This window comes from Leucoraja erinacea, chromosome 1 (genome assembly GCF_028641065.1).
Source record: "Leucoraja erinacea ecotype New England chromosome 1, Leri_hhj_1, whole genome shotgun sequence".
NCBI classification, from domain to species: Eukaryota; Metazoa; Chordata; class Chondrichthyes; order Rajiformes; family Rajidae; genus Leucoraja; species Leucoraja erinaceus.
This window is the reverse complement of record NC_073377.1, coordinates 151,838,797-151,860,960: the sequence shown is the minus strand read 5'-3', so window position 1 is coordinate 151,860,960 and position 22,164 is coordinate 151,838,797. Positions and strand designations below refer to the sequence as shown.

Here is a 22,164-nt window from a genome sequence, read left to right as displayed (position 1 = left end):
GCTTTGAAAAACTCCTTTGTTGCTTTAGCCGTATGTTTGGGATCATTGTCTTGCTGTAGAATGAACTGCCGGCCAATACGTTTTGAGGCATTTGTTTGAACTTGAGCAGATATGTTGTGTCAAACACTTCAGAATTAATTATGCTGCTACTATGAGCAGTTGTATCATCAATGACGATAAGTGAGCCATTACCTTCGGCAGCCATACATGTCCAGGCCATAACACCCCCACCACCGTATTTCACAGAAAAGGTGGTATGCTTTGGATCTTGGGCAGTTCCTTTTCTCCTCCATACTTCGATCTTGCCATCACTGATATATGTTAATCTTTGTCTCACCTGTCCACAAGACCTTTTTTCCAGAACTGTGGTTGCTTTTTTAAGTACTTTTTGGCAAACTGTAACCTGGACATCCTATTTTTGCAGCTAACCATTGGTTTGTATCTTGCAGTGTAGCCTCTGTATTTCTGTTCATGAAGTCTTCTGCGGGCAGTGGTCATTGACGAATCCACACCTGACTCCTGAAGAGTGTTTCCTGATATGTCGGACAGGTGTTTGGGATTTTTCTTTATTAGAGAGAGAATTCTACGGTCATCAGCTGTGGAGGTCTTCCTTGGCCTGCCAGTCCCTTTGTATTTAGTAAGCTCACTAGTCAAGAGTCAATTTAATTGTCATTTGGACCCCTGGAGGTCCAAACGATATGCCGTTTCTGCAGCCATACATTACACACAAATAGACCCCAGACACAACATAATTACATTTTACATAAACATCCATCACATAGCTGTGATGGAAGGCCAAAAAAAACTTATCTCTCCACTGCACTCTCCCACCCCCCCGATGTCAGAGTCAAAGTCAAAGCCCCCGGCTGGCGATGGCGATTGTCCCGCGGCCATTGAAGCCACGCCGGGTGGTGCGAGGTCTCACACCGGGTCTTGGTGTTGGAGCCCCCGGTGTGCGCTCGCAAAGTCCCGCGGCCATTCCAGCCGCGCGGGGCAGTGGTGTCAGGCCCCGCTCCAGGAGCTCTTCAACCCCGCAACACGGGCGGGGGAATTCGCCGTTGCAGGAGCCCCGAAAAGCGGTCTCCCTCCAGGGATCCGCGGGCTCCCGGTGCCGCCGTCCGCAGACCCGCAGTAGCAGCCTCCGACTCAGCAGCAGCAGCGGCAGCGGCAGCAGCAGCAGCAGCAGCAGCGCTCCTCCACCGCTCCACCCGCACCGGTCTCGGCCAGCCCCGCGACGGCAACGGTGAGTCGGCACCAGAGTCCCCGGCTTCTTCCTGTTGGAGGCCGCTCCTCGTTGCGGCCCCAACGACAACGGAAACCCGACGAGAAAAGGTCGGGTCTCCAGTGCAGGGAGAGATTCAAAAGTTTCCCCCCCCCCCCCCACCCCACCCCCCCCCCCCCCCACACACACACCCCAACATAAAATAAACAAAAACTACATAAAAACACAGACAAAAAATAATAAAAAAGTGCTCTCTTTCTTCTTAATTATGTTCCAAACGGTTGATTTTGGTAAGCCTAAGGTTTGGCTGATGTCTCTAACAGTTTTATTCTTGTTTCTCAGTCTCACAATGGCTTCTTTGACTTTCATGGGCACAACGTTGGTCCTCATGTTGATAAACAGCAATAAAAGTTTCCAAAGGTGATGGAAAGACTGGAGGAAAGAAGAGGTGCTGAGAGCTCTCTTATACCTGCATTAAGGGGGTAATTAAACACACCTGAGCAATTACAAATGCCGGTGAAGCCATGTGTCCCAAACATTATGGTGCCCTGAAATGGGGGGACTATGTATAAACACAGCTGTAATTTCTACATGGTGAAACGAAAATGTATAAAAATGGCCTTTTATAAAACCTGACAATGTGCACTTCAACCACATGTGATTGTTTCTGTTACAAATCTCAAATTGTGGAGTACAGAGGCAAATAAATAAATGATAGGTCTTTGTCCCAAACATTATGGAGGGCATTGTATGAGGTATATCAGACTCTTTCGTCAGTGAGGTGCCATCCTGCTGCAAGGTTCAATGGCAAGTTTGGGAATGGCAGATAGTCAAAACCAACTATTACTTTACACCAGAGAAAGTATTGTTTGCTTAAAAGAATGCATCTGGTTCTCAAACTGTTTTTCTCTCTTTCCCAGATCTGACAGTCTTCAGCTTGAGGCAGTAACTATGTTTCAGCTTGATGCTGCTTAATTTGCTGAGTATATAATGTTTTTATTATTTCACCTGTAATTTAAATTGATGCTGTCCTTGGATAACTTTCATAATCATGACATTTCCCAAAATCACAGATTTAATATTTTTGATCCATGTTAACACAATCTAGGTCACTGAAAGTTATCAAACATCCCATACTTGAGTAAAGTCTGGAGGAATTTGAATTATGGAACTAAATCTATACAAAGTATTTTGAAGAAGATATTAATTTTGTTGCTCTCCTACAGTCCTAATAATTCTATATACTTTGGGGTTATCCCTCGTCTTGTCAATTAGTGTCAAAGAGTCTTACAGTACCGAAACAGGCCCTTCAGTCCAGCTGGCCCATGCCGATCAAAGTGCCCCATCTAAATTACACTCGTCCTACCTGTCCACGATTGGCCCATATCCCTCTAAATCTTTCCTATCCATGTGCCTCTCAAAATGTTTTTTAAATGTTGCTATAGTTTCGGCCTCTGGCAACTCGGTCCATATACACACACCACCCTCTGCGTGGTAAAAATGGCCTCTCAAGATTCCTATTAAATCTTTCCCCTCTTACCTTAAACCTATGTCCTCTGATTCTTGATTCCCCTACTCTGGGTAAAAGATTTGTGCATCTACCCTATCTATTCCCCTCATGATCATAAACACCTCTATAAGATCACATCATCCTACCCTCTAAAGAATACAGTCCTAGCCTGCTCAAACTCTCCGGATAGCTCAGATCCCCAAGTCATAGCTACATCCTCGTAAATCATCTCTGCACTCTTTCCAGCTTAACATCATCTTTCCTATAACATGGTGCCCAAAACTGAACATGATACTCCAACTGTGACCTCACCAAAATGTTCCTTGTTCAACTGTAACATAACATTCTAGCTTCTATGCTCAAAACCCTGACTGATGAAGGCCAATGTGCCAAAAGCCTTCTTGAACACCTTGTCAACATGTGACGCCATTGTCAAGAAACTATATCCCTGCACTCCTCGGTCCCTCTGCTTGACAACACTCCCCAGAGCCCTGCCATCCACTGTGAAGATCCTGCCCTGGCTAGACTTCCCAAAATGCAACACCTCACATTTATCTGCATTAAACTCCATTAACTGTTCCTCTGCCCACTGGCCCAACTGATCAAGATCCTGCTGTAATCTTTGAAAAATCATCTTTACTATCTACAATAACTTTAGTTTCAACTGCAAACTTACTAATCATGCCTTATATGTTCTCATCTAAGTCGTGATATAAACCATAAACAGGGATGGGGCCCAGCACAAAACATTGAAGCACATCACTAGTCACAGGCATTCAGTCCGACAAACAACGTTCCACCATCACCGTCTGCTTCCTGTGCCAAATACAGCTGTGCCCTCATCAACCTTTTTGGTTATATCTTCAAAAAACTTAATCAGATTCATGAGTCACGACCTAATACAGGTATATTTTGGAATAGTCATAGTAACTTTCTAACCACTCTCTGGCCCATAGTCCCCAGACTTTTCCATTCTGCGCTTCTTAAATAGAGGCACAACATTTGCCACTTTCTCGTCGTCTCGCATCTCATCCACATTTAATGATGACTAATATATCTCAGCAAGGGCACCTGCAATTTCCTCTCTAGTTTCACACATTGTCCTTGGACATTTGTCTACTTTCATATGCACTAGGACCCTCAGCACCTCCTTGACCGTAATACCGACTGCCCTCCAGACACTTCTATTGACCAAATCCCTGGTCCTCCTGTCTTTTGCCACGATAAGAATATAGGAAAAATGTGTAAGAAGGAACTGCAAATGCTGGTTTACATCAGATAGACACAAAATGCTGGAGTAACTGGGCAGGTCAGGCCGCATCTCTGGATAGAAGGAATGGGTGACTTTGTGGGTCGAGACCCTTCTTCAGACCAGGGGAAATACTCATTGAAGACTTTGTCCATCTCCTGAGGCTCCACACAGAGATGACTGCTTTGATTCCTGAGTTGCCCTAGTCTGTCTCAGGTTACACTTTTTCGCTTAATGCACATAAAATCTCTGGATTAACCTTAACATTATCTGCCAGAGCTATCCCCTGCCTCCTTTTTGCCCTCTTGATTTCCTTCTTTGGAAGGCTCCTCATTGGAAACTCCACCACGGACACACTTGATCCCAACTATCTACATCTGTCCCATGCCTCCTTCTTATGCTTGATCCGAACCTCAACTTCCCTCATCATCCAGGTTTCTTTAAGCCCACCTGCCTTGCCCTTCACTCTAACAGGAACGTGCCTGTCCTGAATTCTTGTCAGCACGCTTTTGAAAGCATCCCACTTTCTGGACGTTCCTTTTCCTGCAAACAACCTGCACCAATCAACTTGAATGAGTTCCTGTCTAATCCAATTGTTTGAAGAATGGTCTCGACCAACAACGTCACCTATTGCTTATCACCAGAGAGGCTGCCAGTCCTGCTGAGTTACTCCAGCATTTTGTGTCTAATACCATCAAAGTTGGCCTTGCCCCAATTTAGAATTTTAACTCGTCTTTATCCTTAGCTATCTTAAAATTAATAGACCAGTGGTCACTCATACCAAAAGGCTCATCCAGGAACACTTCAATCACTTGCCCCTCCCTATTTCCTAAAACCAGACCAAGCATTTCCCTCTCCCAGGCAATATGTACATTGTAGGGCACTCTACATATTGCCCGAGGAATCTTTCGAGCACATTTGATAAATTCTGCTCCGTCTAAACATTTTGCACAATGACGGTCCCTGTTTTATTATTCTAAAACCTAAGAGTCCATTATTAATGCCAACAGTAAAAATCCTGTTATTAAACCCCAAGGAACACCACCAGCAACCAGTTTTCAAACAGACCTGATTCCGTCAAGTACATTTTGCTGATGAATATTTGGCTAGCTCCTACAACAGTGCAGAGGATTTTTCACACGATGCCCATTAATACACGTAGCCTGTTCCTTAAGTACACCAAGTCCTCATCATTCACAAGGGATATGGGACTGATTTCCCCACAGGTATTTAAAAAAAAATGCTATTGAAGTCATCATCAATGAAACTAAGGCTGCAATGGCATACAGTAGTTCATCCCTTCATGGACATAACTTCAGTGCAAGTTTCCATTTGTTTCAGCCACAAAGGCTCCAGCCACAAACCTACCCACATTCCTGACACCTGCGTTATCCACCCTGACCCTAGCTGCACACTGACTAATAACAGCATTTCACTATATGTCAGCAACAAATATCAAATGCATGTTTTGCATGACAAACAGGGCCTTATGGGCTTGGTAAGAACACAATATACAGGTAGTTCTGCTACAACGCAGTTGTTTTCCCCCAAAAATCTCACATTATAGAAAAACACATTATAAAAACAAATGTGTCATTGGGAAAAGGAGGTTAAGGCTGGAGAGTTTCAGACTCAGTATAAAGTTTTTTTTGCAGGATTTTGAAAAATAAAGATTGTTTTAATAGCTATTAGGTCATTTGTGTTACTGCAAGCCAAAAGTTACACCATTTTTGTAATGGATCATTGCACAACTGTCAATAGAAGTGATCGCTTGTCAATTTCATTGACCACATGGGGTGAAAGTAGCAGCTGTGTTCTTAAGAAATAATGGTGTCTGTCTACTGTTGGGTAGTCACATGGAAGGCTTGTTTTCCCTTGACTATTTTTATTTCACAACACAGTTTTTTTTCCACATGACAATTTCCAAAGTAACTTCAAGTAATTCTCAAGCTCCCGATTAAAATCGCATTTTAACAAAGCAGCCCGCATCAGACAAATAAACCATTAATCACGTTATATCCAATTTGTGTTACGGGAACACAAGTTAAGAAGAATTACCTGTACTTACCAACAATTCCAGTAAAACACAGCTAATGTCATGAGTACACAGATCAGCAGATAATATGTCAGTGGATTGGGCTAATACAACAGTTAAGCACATGTTAAAGGGCTACAGGGAGGGGGTGTGGTTAGGATAGCGAGTAACTGAACTCACTTTGAAAGTAATTGTGTGATTCCCTTTTTTCTTGTTAAGACAACGGTTCCATCAAAGAAGAAATTGCCCAATCCTAACATGGTAAAAATGCTGAACTGATTTGAGTAAATAGACATTTCCATACTTCAAATTTGAGAGAATGGATTTTTAAGCAAACGAGATAAAGTAAGATTTTGATGCAGTTGCACAAAATAGGTTTTTTCCACTCTTGGTCAAAATAAAGTGCAAGAGTCCACCTGGATACATCAGACAAGATTTTTACTGCTGTAAATTTTAAGCCAGACAGAGCTACACAACAGGGAAACAGGACCGTTGGCACAACTCGTTCATGCTGACCAAGTTGCTTAACTGAGCTGGTCTCACTTGCCTGTCTTGGCCTACATCCCTCCAAACTTGTCCTATCCATGCACCCGTCCTAGTCTCTTTTAATTATCTACCTCTATCACTCCCTCTGGTAGCTCATTTCATATACTCACCATGCTTTCTGTGAAAAAGGTACCCTTCAGATTCCCATTAAATATTTACCCAATCAGCTCTTTCATTTTCACATCTCGTATGTGTATGTGACAAATAAACTTGACTTGACTTGAAAAAAAAAAAAGTATTATCTACTACCATCAAAATTGGCTTTGCCAAAATTTGGGATTTCAACTTTTGGATCAGTCCTACCCTTTTCCATGATTATTTTAATACTAATAAAATTATGGTCATAGCCTTAAAGTGCTCCCCTGCCAACACCTCGGTCACCTGACCTACCTTATTTCCCAAGAGGTGGTCGAGTTTTGTCCCTTCTCTAGTTGGCCATCTACATATAACCATATAACAATTACAGCACGGAAACAGGCCATCTCAGCCCTTCTAGTCCTTGCCGAACACGTATTCTCCCCTAGTCCCATCTACCTGCACTTAGACCATAACCCTCCATTCCTTTCCCGTCCATATAACTATCCAATTTATTTTTAAATGATAAAATCTTGATTGAGAAAGATTTCCTGAACACGGTTAACAAATTTCAGCCCATCCAAGCCCTTAGTACAATGGCAGTCACGGCTGATATTCAGAAAGTTAAAATTGCCCCCACTATTACAACCTTATTATTCTTGAAGCTATCACTGTTCTTACTTATTTCCTCCTCTAAAAATGTGAATAATACAAATGGGTATTCAATGGTAGGTATGGGTATGGTGGTCCAAAGCACCTGTTTTTGAAGCCTCCAGTAAGTCTCAATAGCTTCTTATATTCATAAATATACCTTCACTTCCAGATCACGTCAAGGGAGCGTAAATCGGACAAAATAACAGACACGAGGCAATAGCCGAAAAGAAATAGTGAATGATGGGGAGCCGGGGTGGTGAATTTCACAGCTGACTGCATAGTCACTGGTGGTTGAACAAAGAAAGTTATCAACAGAGACGGCCAGACCACAGAACCTTTCTAGCTGGAGATATATTCTTTTCATTCAGAGCATTCAGGAATGTGATGCCCTGAAGGCTGGTGGGCCAGAGGCTCTCACATTTAAGCACCAACAAGAAAACCTGAATCATCAGGTCATAGAAGAACACCAGGCAAAGTCTAATATTAAAGTTAGAAGGGTGGAGACACCTTGGGATTGGACTGAACTGAAGGTCAAAGAGTATGCAGAGTATAAACATCAAGATCCAACTTGTTGCAATGGCCAAAGAGAGAATGGAACTGGTAGCTAAGGAAAATATCTTAGGGACTAAAAACAGTGTATTTCATTGGAAAATATATCAGATTATACCAGCACTGTACGCCAATAAGTAGCCTGGTGTCACAGGGTCAGTCGGGGGTTGAAGGTGGTAATGGTGAGGTAAACTTTGATGTATTGCTGAATGGTGAAACCTAACAGGTGGTCAGGGAGCAAATTTGAAGGGCAAAATGTAGATAAGTAATAATACAATGTTGATAAGGTGATCACACAAAGTACAATTCCAAATGGATCCTAATTGTGTATGAACGTCATATGGTCAGCATGGAAAGTTGATGCATGGGGGAAAAGAGCTGCTACTCTTGATACATCTATTATTCGTGCTTGCATTAGGTAATATATTAATTCTGTCTAATGCAAGTCAATGTAGTGTGTGTTTTTTTTTAAATTTGGCACACAAAAGCTACAAATATGTAAAGTAACTTACCTAAATCACTACAAGATCAAACTAGATATTAATAAACAATGTATTAAATGTATAAAACACGATTTGATAGGAATGTAGACCAGGTGATATTATAGATGCAACATAATGATCAAGATCAGAAATCATATCTACAATAAACATGCTGAACCTTGTGAAGCTGTGAGCCAAGTTACAGAAATTGTAACATCAAATAAAGTAGGAAGATACCTGGACTATTTGATTGAGACCACCAGAATCCGGAAAATAATCACAAATTAAATAGAAATGGGAATCCAAGATGTGGTGATCCAGAAGTCTTTGCAAAGTAGCTCTGAAACATGAACATGTTTAGGGGTGGGACGTGGATTGGGAGGGGATCTTCCATTATTGTTTTCCAAATGTGAACCAGTAACACAGATTTTATGAGAAGGAATGGGTAACGTTTCGGGTCGAAGGGTCTCAACCTGAAACGTCACCTATTCTTTCTCTCCAGGGATGCTGCCTATCTACTCCAGAGTTTTGTGTCTAACGTTGGTTTAAACCAGCATCTGCAGTTCCTTCCTACACACAGATTTTATGTATTGAATTTGGCGATGTTTATTCCATTTTAACTCCAGCAGATGAACAACCTCTGCATCAGCCAAAAAAGCATGGAAGATTTATTGCAGTGTCATGACCTACAATTCTGACCTTGATAAAATCTTTCTTTATTTTGTATCACTTTGTAGTTACCGGCAGACTGTTAGTCGCATCTGCAAATATACATGGGCAAAGCTTCCATAAATGCTCCTTAGCAGAAAGTGTAAATGGCAACGTTGCGGAACACATTAAAAATAACATAATAAACAAATTATTTCATTTAAAAAAAGTGAACATACTTTTTTGGATTTAGTTTATCCCCGATTTTAATAACTTTACCACTGACAGCTGAGCGTTTTACACTAAAAAAAACAGACTCTGGAATTGTCGATCTAACCTCACTACTTTCTTTCCTCATCTAGAAGTTCAAGTTTACCCTTGGAGTTGAAACGTGTCTTGTTTCGCAATCGCCCAGTCCGCAAAGGACATTCAGAGTTTCTTTTGTTTCAGTGTGGAAACAGGCCTTTCGGCCCAACTTGCCCAATATGTCCCAGCTACACAAGTCCCACGTGCCTGCGCTTGGTCCATATCCCTTCAAACCTGTCGTATCCATATACCATTCTAACTGTTTCTTAAACAGTGGGATAGTCCCAGCCTCAACTACCTCATCTGGCAGCTTGTTCCATATACCCACCACCCTTGTGTGAAAAGGTCACCCCTCAGATTCCTATTCCTATTCAATCTTTTCCCCTTCACCATGAACCTATGTCCTCTGGTCCTCAATTCCCCTACTCTGGGCAAGAGACTCTGTGCATCTACCCAATCTATTCCCCTCATGATTTTGTACACCTCCATAAGATCACCCCACATCCTCCTGCGCTCCATAGAATAGAGACCCAACCTACTCAACCTCTCCCTATAGCTCACACCCTCCAGTCCTGGCAACATCCTTGTAAATCTTCTCAGAACCCTTTCAAGCTTGACAATATCTTTCCTATAACATGGTGCTCAGAACTTAACAGGATATTCTAAATGCGGTCTCACCAACGTCTTATACAACTGCAACATGACCTCCCAATCTCTATCCTGACTGATGAAGGCCAATGTGCCAAAAGCCTTTTTGACCACCTTATCTACCTGCGACTTGACTTTCAAGGAATCATGCACCTGCACTCCTAGATCCTCTGCTCCACCACACTCCCCAGAGGCTTACCGTTCACTGTGTATGTCCTGCCCTTGTTAGATGTCCCAAAATGCAACACTTCACACTTCTCTGTATTAAATTCCATCGATCATTCCTCAGCCCACCTGGCCAATCGATCCAGATCCTGCTGCAATCTTTCACAACCATCTTCACTAACACAAAACCACCCACTTTTGTATCATCAGCAAACTTGTTAATTTTGCCCTGTATGTTCTCATCCAAATCATTGAAGTAGATGACAAACAGTAACGGCCCCAGTACAGAACCCCGAGGCACACCACTAGTCACAGGCCTTCAGTCCGAGAAGCAACCTTCCACCATAACCCTCTGCTTCCTTCCATGGAGCCAATTTGCTATCCATTCAGCTATATCTCCTTGGATCCCATGCGATGTAACCTTCCAGAGCAGCCTACCATGCGGAACCTTGTCAAATGCCTTACTGAAATCCATATATACAACATTTACAGCTCTGCCCTCATTGCGTTTTTGATCACGTCTTCAAAAAACTCAGATTTGTGAGACACGACCTCCCACGTACAAAACCATACTGACTATCCCTAATCAGCCCTTGCCAGTCCAAATGCCTGCATAATCTATCCCACAGAATAATCTCCAGTAATTTTCCAACTACAGATGTTAATCTCACCGGCCTATAGTTCCCAGCATTTTCCCTGCAATCCTTCTTGAAAAGAGGCACAACATTTCAGATCCCCCCCAGATCTGAAATACCTCTCCTGTATTTAAGGATGACTCGTAAATTTCAACCAGGGCTCCCGCAATTTCCTCTTTAGATTCACACAATGTCCTCGGATATATCTGATCAGACCCTAGAGATTTGTCTACCTTCATATACGATAGTACCTTCTGTACTTCTTCAAAGGTAACACTGACTGCTCTCAAGACACTTCGATTAACTGCCCCAAGTTCCTCCTTCTCTATCTTATTCCTATTCTAACCTTTCTGTTTTTGCCCTCTCATATTGTTCGCACAAAGCTCAGTGCAAGCTTTACATTCAGCATCTCATCTTCAAACCTGACATTTTACAATCAGTGTTACAGAGTCGCCTAGCATGGAAACAGGCCCTTCATCCCGACTCATCCATGTTGATTAAGATGTTAATTTAAATTAGTCCCATTTGCATGCATTTGACCCAGATCTTTCTCATCCTTTCCATTCCAAATGCCTTTTAAATGTTGAAACAAAGACCCAGTCTGATGATGGGTCTTGACAATAAACATAATTATCCATATTCCCCAGCGATGCCCGACCTGCTGAGCTAATGGTTCAAAAGGACTTTATTGTCACACGTATCGAGGTACAATGAAAGTCCTTTTTTGCATGCAGTTCAATAAAAGTATTACTAAACGCAAGCACAATCTTAGTTAAGTATAAGGGTATAGTAATAGCACATTTGAGACAATATACGAGAGGCTCCATATTTTGGCACCATTTTTCAAGATTCAAGTCCGAAAGTTGATATATATGTAGAGTTGAATTGGCCATGGAGGCCAGTTGTCCGGGCAGTGTTGCAGAGTCGGCCTGGCCTATCCAAGTTGTTGGTGTCCGCCCCTGTTGCTCTACCACTCCATGCCTCTGCAGGGCCTCCAGCAGCCCACTACATAGACTCCTAGTTCCGGACGGCCACTTCGACCTGCGAATCATTATCCTTCACCTCACCCTGCCACCGTTCAATCTTTGTGCCCCAAGGGCGTCTCCTACAGCCGACCTCGTGGGTAAGATCCCAATCCATTTACTGGCACCTTTGTTTCCCTGCCTTTCGCCGCCGCTGCCATCTTGAGTCATAACACTCGCGGTCGACCAGTTCCGGAGACCCGGCACCGACCATCTTCACCATCTTCTCCAGCCCTTAGGTATGAGCAAGTTTCAGTGTCTTGCCTCTTGGGGAGGGGGGTTTCCCGGCTCCATAGTGTGGCCCAGTCCTACTGGTGGGAGAAGGTGCAGCAACCACATTTATCCAGCACTTTGTGTCCTTTTGTCTTCTAAATGTTATTGTACCTGCCTCAATTACTTCCTCTGCCAACTCATTCCATATATCAACGATACTATATGAAGAAGTTACCCCTCAGATTCCCATTACATTTTTCCTCTCTCATCTTAAACTTTAACCCTCTAGTTCGTGATTCCCCAAATTTGGGAAAAAGACTCTGCATTCACCCTAACCATGCCCACATAATTTTATACACCTCCATAATCACCCTTAAGGGCCTGTCCCACTTACGCGATTTTTTCGGTGACTTGTCGGGGTGACGCCTGTATGGTCGCGAGTAGTCGCCCAAAGAGTTGTACCTTTTTCTGGTCACAGCTGGATTTTCAACATTTTGACATTTTTCGGCGACCTGCTGCAACCATGCCGGGTGCCAGTAAGTCGCTGAAAAAAATCGCGTAAGTGGGACCGGCCCTCTAGTCTCCTACAAAGAATAAAGTCTTAAACCTCACCATATAACTCAGCCCCTTGAGTCTTGGCAACATCCTCTTTAATCTCTTCCACACTCTTTCCAGCTTACTGGTACCTTTCCTATTGCAGACTTCAACAATGTCAGAAAATTAAACGTTAACATCACCCATATCCAGCACTCCGTTTTTTTACTCTCCCTAGCTAGTAATTCACATTCATTTGTTATCCCCTATTTCCATCTCATTCAGACATGCTTTTAACACTCTATTCAAGCCAACATTACCACATTCTGTGTTAATTCAGTTTCTCCTGGTTTTCACCCTTTTGTTTTCTCTGTTGCACCCCTGCCCCATTCTCAACAGTTTAAAATCTTTCCAATTTTTATCTTCTCCAAGTACAAATAAACCTTATAAATTTGAAAGATTCATTCTATTCCCCTTTCAATAGATGTTGCCTTTCATGTTGAACATTTTCAGCATAGTTTTATTTGTCCAAAAAACAAATTCAGGTATGTATGTAATTGCAAGTAGCACTTGACCAGCTGTAACTAGTAAGTTATGTCACACAACAAAGATATCCAGGAATTAGAAGCAATACATAAAAAAGGCAACTGAACGTAATAAAAAGGCATCTCTGCTACAAAGAGGAAAAAACTGAAATCCTATAAAATCTTTGGGATGGCTACTAAATTCGAGGACAAATGGATTTGAACTTGAACGGTGATGAATAATGTAAGAACTCATATTTTTAAACATGACACAGTGAAAATCTGGAATACTTTGTCAAGCCAGGCAAGAATCTGGAAATAACTGAACTAAAACTGACTGGTTGTGCACCTTTTAGGAATCAACTAAAGATAACACAAAGCTTTTCCACTGATGTACAAAACATAATTTTGAGGCAGTCTACTTGATTACTGATTAGCTTCAGCATTTTAACTTTTGAAGCAACCCAAAGATCTTGTGTTGAAAAAAAATTACAAGGCAATTCTTAAAACAAAGAATAATTAATGAAATTACTGGATAAGAAACCCAATGTGCACAACATTTTTTTTTATCATCTCAGTAATCCAATTGTGAACAGCGTTATTGCTGGCTAACCAGAATATCGGGACTGATAAAATCCACCAAATCTACATGGTTCTATAAAAATATTCCTAATCAATTCCTAATTTCAAAAATACTTTGCTACACAAACTGTACTTCTTTATAAAATAAGAAAACCCTATTTTGTCTTTAAACATAACCCGACTTAGACAACCCTCATTCCTTCTCCAGATGTGTTACCTCTGGAAATGCAAAAATAGACCGAAACTAGTCTTTGCAAAACCAAACCATCAAGAAAAATGACATGAATCACATTTCACAAACAAAATGCAGAAATAAAAAACATGACGGCAAACTAGAATTAAGATAGTATAATACCTAAAATAAAAATAAGTGTATGTAATTTTGCTTAAGTTGCTTCTTTTTTATTGGTTAGTTATTGTCGAGTTATATATTACAAATTGGGGCATCTACAGGAGGCAACTTCAGATTGCAAATCACTTTTTCTTTTTTTTTTTTAAAAAGCTCTCTAAGATGGATGCTTTGGAGCCAGTCATTCACATTCTCTCAAATGGAAGCTAGATAGGTCATATGCATGCACAAAATACACGTATTGACAGCTTTTGAAGGAGAAAGACTACTAATTTGTGTGGTAGAACCATTCCAAGGGAAAATAACCACCTTCATTTCTGCACTGCAATGACAGAGTCCCCTTGCACTCAATAATCAAGACATATCTACAACACAATTTAGACATTCAGTTAACAAATATTGTGTCTTAACACTTGGAACATGGATCTCTAACTGTAGGAATATTTAACATGCAGATTATTTCAACTGAACCTATCAATACTAACACCAAACAAATAAATTAACAGTACAAGAAAGTAGCTTCTAATAACTATGCTTCATTAAATGACAATTAGTTGAAGTAATACTCCTGCCATAAGCCTATTCCATCATTCTGAAAACTGCTCCAAAAGATCCAACACAAAAATAATCAATAAAAGAACAATTTAAAATACATAAATGAATACGTTAATACCGTATAATGTTTCATTACAGCAGTAAGCAGCTGTAAAATACTCACTGTGTTTTTATCTTGTTGCCCCATGTTTGGATGATTAGTTGCAATTGTTAATGGTTTCATAATATAGAAAGGTGTGCTGAATTGAATTGAAACATCATGGACAGATTCCTATCAGCTCATCAATTCACCCTGTAAAAACTGCGGCTGAGTGTCAGTCACTTCCAACAGGATTTGATTTGGTACTAAAAGCAATGATCAATCAATGATCAATCAAGCAAATTCGTTTTTTCCCTCATAATGAAAAATCTAAAAAACTAGGAATACCTCAAGTATGAAAGAAAAGAAGAATGTAAAAGTAGACATCTAGCTTCTTCCTTCACAAGAGCAAGATCCGTGGGTTTTCAGAAAACTAAAATGGCTGACCACACAGACTGCCTCAAAGAGCTTAATGCAGTAGTAGATTAGCTGAGGACGAGAAACCAGCCTCCAGCACTCAGCAAGGCATTGTTAATACTCCCGTTTCATTCGCAACTAAAGAATTAGGGCTGTGCATATGAATAGGAACCACCTCCCTATCTGCTAACGATGCTGATAAAGTGGTCGCTGCTGGTCCCTGCTCAGCTAAACTAACCAACTTTCAACAATTAATCTGCACACACGATAGTGACTGATATTTAACTGGTCTATTGCTCATACACAAGGCAAATACACTACACCAGCAGTTACCATTGTCATAGTAATATGTTACATGCAAAATAAACAGCTGATTTTGATGTCAATATGAAATATTTTGTAATTGTATTATCATGCTTACTTTAGAGGGCCATGGCTGCAAGCAGTTGGCATAGCAACGGACAAGAAAAGCCATTTCCTGGATAGTAAAAAAGGTTCCTTTCAAAAAAATTAGATGGACAGAAGAAATTTTTCACACAAAGCATTCTATAGTTCTCTTCGGAAATGCACACCATGCCTTTTGAAATGAGTCAATGCTGCAGTCTTGCATATGATCTCTACAGTCAAAAATCGAAGCACAGCGTTCACAGTGCATCCCAAACTGAATTTTGTGTCAGAATAATCAGACAGCGTTGTTTCAGAGATTCGTCTCTCCCCACCCCCGCCCTTCAGCTACACAACAGTTACGTATGCAAAGGTGGAACTAACAGATGGGTAAGCCAGGATAAAGTAATAATCAAGAGCCTGTTTTCTATCAGCTAACCTTGCAGGTCCCTTGGGGACCACATGCATTGATTGCATGAACTGCTTCAACATTAAATCTACCACCAGAAACACTGAATATATAAAACAGCTTTACAACTTTACAGATAAACTAATAGAAAGACATCACCTATAAATTATCTTGAATAATATGCAACAAACCCAACAACTGCTCAGAACAATTTTCTACGCACAAATTCATAGTGCACAAAGACATGAAAAGCACACTAAATCACAGACCAAGTGTCCATGCAGTAGTTGCTTCAGTGTCCGATGCTGTGTTCTGGTCTCACAACCAGATAATGCCTGCTTGCTACACAAACTAAACTCGCATGCATAATTTGCTTAGTAAATCTACTGAAATTAAATTTGGTAGCAGCCTTTACTGAAGCAGCCCATGGCATTAATAACAGCAGGATTTTTAATTTAGTGCTATTGATGATACAAAATTGAAGAAGTTTTCTAAAGTAGTTATTTGTTTAGCTAACAAATATGAAAATATTTATTGTGCCCAGGATGACAGGAGTAATGGGGAGCCAATTTCTGGTCCCTTACTGAGTTGCATACTGATTTTCCAGTTGCCACAAACATCAGCATTCCTGTTTCTCCACTGCATAACCGATTATAATGGACAATGAAGCAGACACCATTCAATTTGTATCACTTACCTCTAATTTAATTGAGCAATCTAGAATTGCATCATGCTTTATCCAAGTCTATCATAAATCTTCAATTATAACTGCCTCACTTTATCTATATTTTCCCAACATTAAGAAAATTGCTTGATAACAGACTCCTTCACTTTCTTCTTACTGTTGTAAGTTTATCAAACCTTTTCTTTGCTGAGAATCTGATTATCAACTGAGCACACAACCCATAACAATTCTGGGAGGAACATAACAATTTTCTGACGGGAAAGAAAACTTGCTAATTTACAGTTAGAGGATGCATTTCCTGATAATAAGCTGCAGCGAATCTCATGTTTTTGAGCAGGTGATCAAATGCCAGCATTAGTCTCACGACCATTTGTTAACAACAATTCCATTTCCTGCCATTTGTTTTCAACTGCTGATGGACAATATCCTTTTTGAACAAAGAAGTGACAGCTCAGACTAACATGTTTAGGTTGTGCTCCTTTTATTATGCTCTATCATAATTAAGCAGCAATTCCTGCAATCAACATGCGTGTTTTCTGAATAAAGCAATAGATATGTTAGTTATTCATTAAAGTGTATCTAAACTGTACTATACTTCAGTAAATTATAACATAGTTATGCATAAAGATTGGACTGGCCCTCATCTAAATTGGGGATAGGCTAATTCCAGAAATATCAGACAGGAATTGGAGAAAAAGAAATTAGTGGGGTAAATCCACATTTAATATGTGAAAGTTTTTTAAAGGCAATTTGATTAGAGCTGAGGTCTAACATGTTCATGTAAGGATAAAAGAAAGGAAAGACAAGGTTTGAAAACTTAGGACAACAGGAGATATTGAAAGCTTAGTCAAAAAGAAATAGGAAGCATGTGTAAGATTTAGGAAGCTGAAATCAGACAAGGTCCTGAGGAATATAAAGGAAACAGGAAATAACTTGAACAAGAAATCAGTAGGGCTAAAAGAGGACATGAAAGAAGAATCATCCCAAGGCATTTTAGATAGGGAAAAGGGTAGGTCCATTCGAGGAATTAGATCATGTGATGGGAGCAGAATTAGGCTATTCAGCCTATCAAGTCTACTCCGCCATTCAATCACGGTTGATCTATCTCTAACCCTTATCACGTCAATGCACAAAGGGAAAGGAAGTGAGTGAGATACTTGCGACATATCTCTGTATTCACCAAGGAAAGCAACGATGGTAAGAGCCGGCTTATATTCTAGGGCGTAGGAAGAGATAGGTAGAAAATGCTGGAGTAACTCAGCGGGACAGGCAGCATCTCTAGAGAGAAGGAATGGGTGATATTTTGGGTTGCGACCCTTCTTCAGATTCAGGTTTGAAGAAGATTAAGGTGGATAATTTCTCAAGGCCGGATGAGTTCTATTCCAAGATGCTGAGGAAAGCAAGGTAGGAAATTATTGTGTGCAGTTCAGGTCACTGCATTACACAAAGGATGTGGTGACTTTATAGATGAGGGTGCCCATGATTGGAGTATCTTAGCTGTTAGGAGAGGTTGCAGAAACTTAGATTGTTTCCTCTGCAGCATCAGAGGTTGAGGGGAGTCCTGAGTTTATAAAGTCACGAGAGGCATAGATAGGATAGTCAGAAGCTTTTTCCCAATGTGGAAACACAAATACCTGAGGGCAAAGGTTTTCAAGTGAGAGAAGGAAAGTTAAAAGGAGATATATGATGCGTGTTTTTTGCACATCAGGAGTGGTAGGTGACAGAAGGAACTGCAGATACTGGTTAATAGAAAATACACAAAGGGCTGGAATAACAGCTCGTCAGACATAATCTCTGAAAAAACATGAATAGGTGACATTTTGAGTCAGGACTCTTCTTCTAATTGTGGTGATAGGGGAGAAATCTGGAAGTGAACTGGGAGCAGGACAAAACCTGATGCGTGATTGGTGAAAACAGCTGAAGGGGATTTTTGACAGGCAGACGGTTGGCCAAAGGCCAGAGATGAAAAGGCAAAAATTGTGAGAAAAGGATGGAATGGTGAGAATTGTGAAGCCAGAACAAGGAATACAGGTGGAAGGAGACATGGGAGGAGGAAGGGGGGAAATGGGTGTGAATCCAGGTGGGGGGGGGGGGGGGGGGGGGGGGGGGGGGGGGGGGGGGGGGAGTACAGGTTGAGAGGGAAATGAGGAAAAAATGGGCTGTTTGTACATCAAGTACCTAAAATTGGAGATTTTCAACATTTCGTTATTAGCTACCCAAACAAAATATGAGGTGCTGTCCCTCCAGTTGGCATGTGGCCTCACTCTGGCATTTCCTAACTATGTACTTGCTAACAATGATTTACATATTTCAGCCAGGACTATAGCAAATTCTTCACTAGCTTCCCATAATATCCTTGGATATATCTGATCAGTCCCGGTAGAATTATCTACCTTCATATGTCTTAGAACGTTCAGTATCTTCGACTGTAAAACAGACTGTCCTGAAGACATCTCCATCAAATGTCTCAAGTTCCCGTGTCTTTCTCCGCTGTAAACACGGGAGAAATAGTAAGGACCATGCCCATCTCTTGCAGCTTCACAGATAGATGACCACTTTGATTTCTGCAGGGCCTTATTTTCTCTCTCCTTTTACACTTTTTTCCTTTAATACACATATAAAATTGTTTGCATTATCCTTAATCTTCTCTGCCACAGCAGTCTTGTGCACCCTTTTGCCTTCCTGATTTCCTTCTTAAATGTGTTACTCAATCCCCATCCCCTCCAAAGATATACATGATCCTTGCTGTCTCTACCTGACATATGCCTCCTTCTTTTTCCCTAAACAAATCCTCAATTTCTTTCGTCACCCAGGCTATCCCAACATCTTCTCCCAAATCTGTGATCACCACCATGGAGGAGAACAAGGGCAACAGGCGCAAAGTAAGTAAAGTATCCTTTATTGTCATTCAGACCTTCCGGTCTGAACAAAATTTTGTGCAAGGAAATGTCAACGCCTGTAGATTTCTCTTGATGTCCTACAGCATCCACAACTTAGAAATATATCTCTATTCCTTCATTTTCAAAACATGTCCAGCAGTTTTATGATTGTATTTTCATTAGAAATTCAACTGCATCAATTCATCTTGGCTTCAGCTCTACTTTCCAATTCATTCCCATTCCGTATCCGACCTCTCTGTCCTGGGTCTCCTCCATGGCCAGAGCGAGCATCACTGGAAATTGATGGAACAACACTTGGGGAGTCTGCATCCTGGGGGCATGAACATTGAATTCTCCCAATTTTGTTAGCCCTTGCTGTCCCCTCCCCTTCCTATCTCTCCCTCAGTCCTCGGGCTCCTCCTCCTTTCTTCTCCCCCCGCCCCCCCCCCCCCCCCCCCCCCCCCCCAATCAGTCTGAAGAAGGGTTTCGGCCCGAAACGTTGCCTATTTCCTTCGCTCCATAGATGCTGCTACACCCGCTGAGTTTCTCCAGCATTTTTGTCTACCATTCCCATAACTATTGAGTCTCCCCTAGTCCAAAAATCTACTCGGGCTTTAATCTGTTTTGTAATTCAGCTCCTACATGTTTGAATAAGATAAATTCATATTCTTCTGAACTTCAACAAATATTGCCCAACCTGCTCAATCTTTCTTGATCGAACAATCCTTCCACCTCAGGAAACAGGATCCCAGTGAACTTTCTTTCAACAGCTCTCAATGGAAATTGTTTTCTTAAGAGGAGTGGCAGAGTGCTGCAGTTAGTAGAGCTGTTACCTCACATCTCCAGTAACCCAAGTTCAATCTATGCTCTCTGTGTAAAGTTTATACATTCTTCCTATGATTTTGTTGATTTCCTTTGAGTCTTCCAGTTTCCTCCTAAATCCAATAGATTTCTGGGATGGCTCCAATGAATATGCAAACACCAGAATGTCGGAATGTCAACGAAAAATGGAATCTGCCCAGGATTAGTGAAAATGAGTGATGTGAACACAGTGGACATAAAGGCATGCTTCTGTCCTGTATGACTTTAAGGAAACCGGAAATTTACATTGTACTGCAAGTATGGACTCAAGAAAGCCACAAACAGTTGTCGCTTTCCAATATTCCATCACCTTCACAATGAAGAGCCAACATTCTATTTGCCTTAGATACACACAGAAAGCTGGAGTAACTCAGTGGGACAGGCAGCATCTCTTTTGATAAGGAATGGGTGAAGTTTTGGGTCGAGACCCTTCTTCAGATTGGTTAGGGATAAGGGAAACAAGAGATATAGATGGCGACGTGGAGAGATAAAGATCAATGAATTAAGGATATGCAAAAAAAAATAATCACAATGATAAAGGAAACAGGTGAAAATGAGAAGCTAGTGCGAATTGGATGGGGGAGGGATAGAGAGAGAAGGAATGCCGGGGGCAACCTGAAGTGAGTGAAATCAATATTCATACCACTGGGCTGTAAGCTGCCCAAGCGAAATATGAGATGCCGTTCCTCCAATTTGTGTTTAGCCTCACTCTGACAATGGAGGAGACAGAGGACAGAAAGGTCTGTGTAGGAACGGGAAGGAGAATTAAAGTGTCCAGCAACCGGGAGATCAGGTTGGTTCACGCGGGCTGAGTGAAGGTGTTCCACGAAATGATCGCCCAGTCTGTGTTTGGTCTCGCCGATGTACAAGAGTCCACATCTTGAACAACGGATACAGTAGATGAGGTTGGAGGAGATGCAAGTGAACGTCTGCCTAACCTGAAAGGATGGTCGGGGTTCCTGAACAGAGTCGAGGGAGGAGGTAGAGCGACAGTTGTTGCATCTTCTGCTGTTGCAGGGGAAGGAATGAATTAACTCGGGAGTTGCAGAGGGAACGGTCTCTGAGGAAGGCGGAAAGGGGTGGAGATGGGAAAATGTTACTAGTGGTGGGATCCCGTTGGTGGTGGCGGACATTTTGGAGGATTATGTGTTGTATGCGACGGCTAATGGGGTGGAAGGTTTAGGGGGACTGTCTCTGTTGCGATTAGGGGGAGGGGCAGCAAGGGCGGAGCTGCGGGGTACCAAGGAGACAAGAGTGAGGGCCTCATCTATGATGGGAGAGCGGAACCTATTTCCCTTACCAGTTACTTGCTGGAGAAGTAAGCTAAAATTGATTTTCATCAACACAGATACCCAGAGTTCCTTATACAATTGCATCCCGTGATCTTTCTCCTTTTAAACGGTAATTTTTCATTCTTTCTATCAAAGCGATAACCTCACAATTCCCCACATGATGATCACTTTTTTTTTACCACTCACTTAACTATATCCCTTTGCAGATTCTGTATCCAGTCACGCTGCTTTCCCATCTATCTTTGTACCATCAGCAAATGTGGCTACAACACAAACAGTCCCTTGATCAAAATAATTTATACAGATTGCAAGTAGTTGAGGTGGCAGTCTAATCTATGTAAGATCTTTCTGACCTATTGATCCCAACTCTCTATTCTCCATCAGTTAGCCAATCTTTTATCATTGTTAATATATTGCCCATGATAATTTATTTTCATGGGAGGTAATGCTTCATGTGGCACCTTGCGAATCTGGGAATCCAAAATACAGAATCTCTTGGTTTCACTTTATTTGCTTTGCTCATATTATCATCAAATAGCTATATTGAAGTTCCCTTTCATAAAATTTAACTTTGTTTAATTGTATTATGGATTTCTAAAACTTATGTACGAATGGATTCTAGTATTTTCCCCAATGACAGATTTCAAACTGACTG

General features: G+C 41.4%; 1 protein-coding gene across 6 annotated transcripts in view; it reads right to left on the bottom strand.

The window, feature by feature from the left end:
- Nucleotides 1-22,164, bottom strand: part of rapgef2b (Rap guanine nucleotide exchange factor 2b) — a 301,306-nt gene that overhangs the window by 124,020 nt on the left and 155,122 nt on the right. Inside the window, exon 1 of one of the 6 annotated variants that reach the window (XM_055646007.1) lies at nucleotides 15,421-18,190. The exons of the other annotated variants lie outside the window; for them this stretch is intronic. Coding sequence (XP_055501982.1) covers nucleotides 15,421-15,474 — 54 coding nt within the window. The 5' untranslated portion in view covers nucleotides 15,475-18,190. Of the gene's footprint in view, nucleotides 1-15,420; nucleotides 18,191-22,164 lie in introns of those variants that run through there. 6 annotated transcript variants of the gene reach the window in all.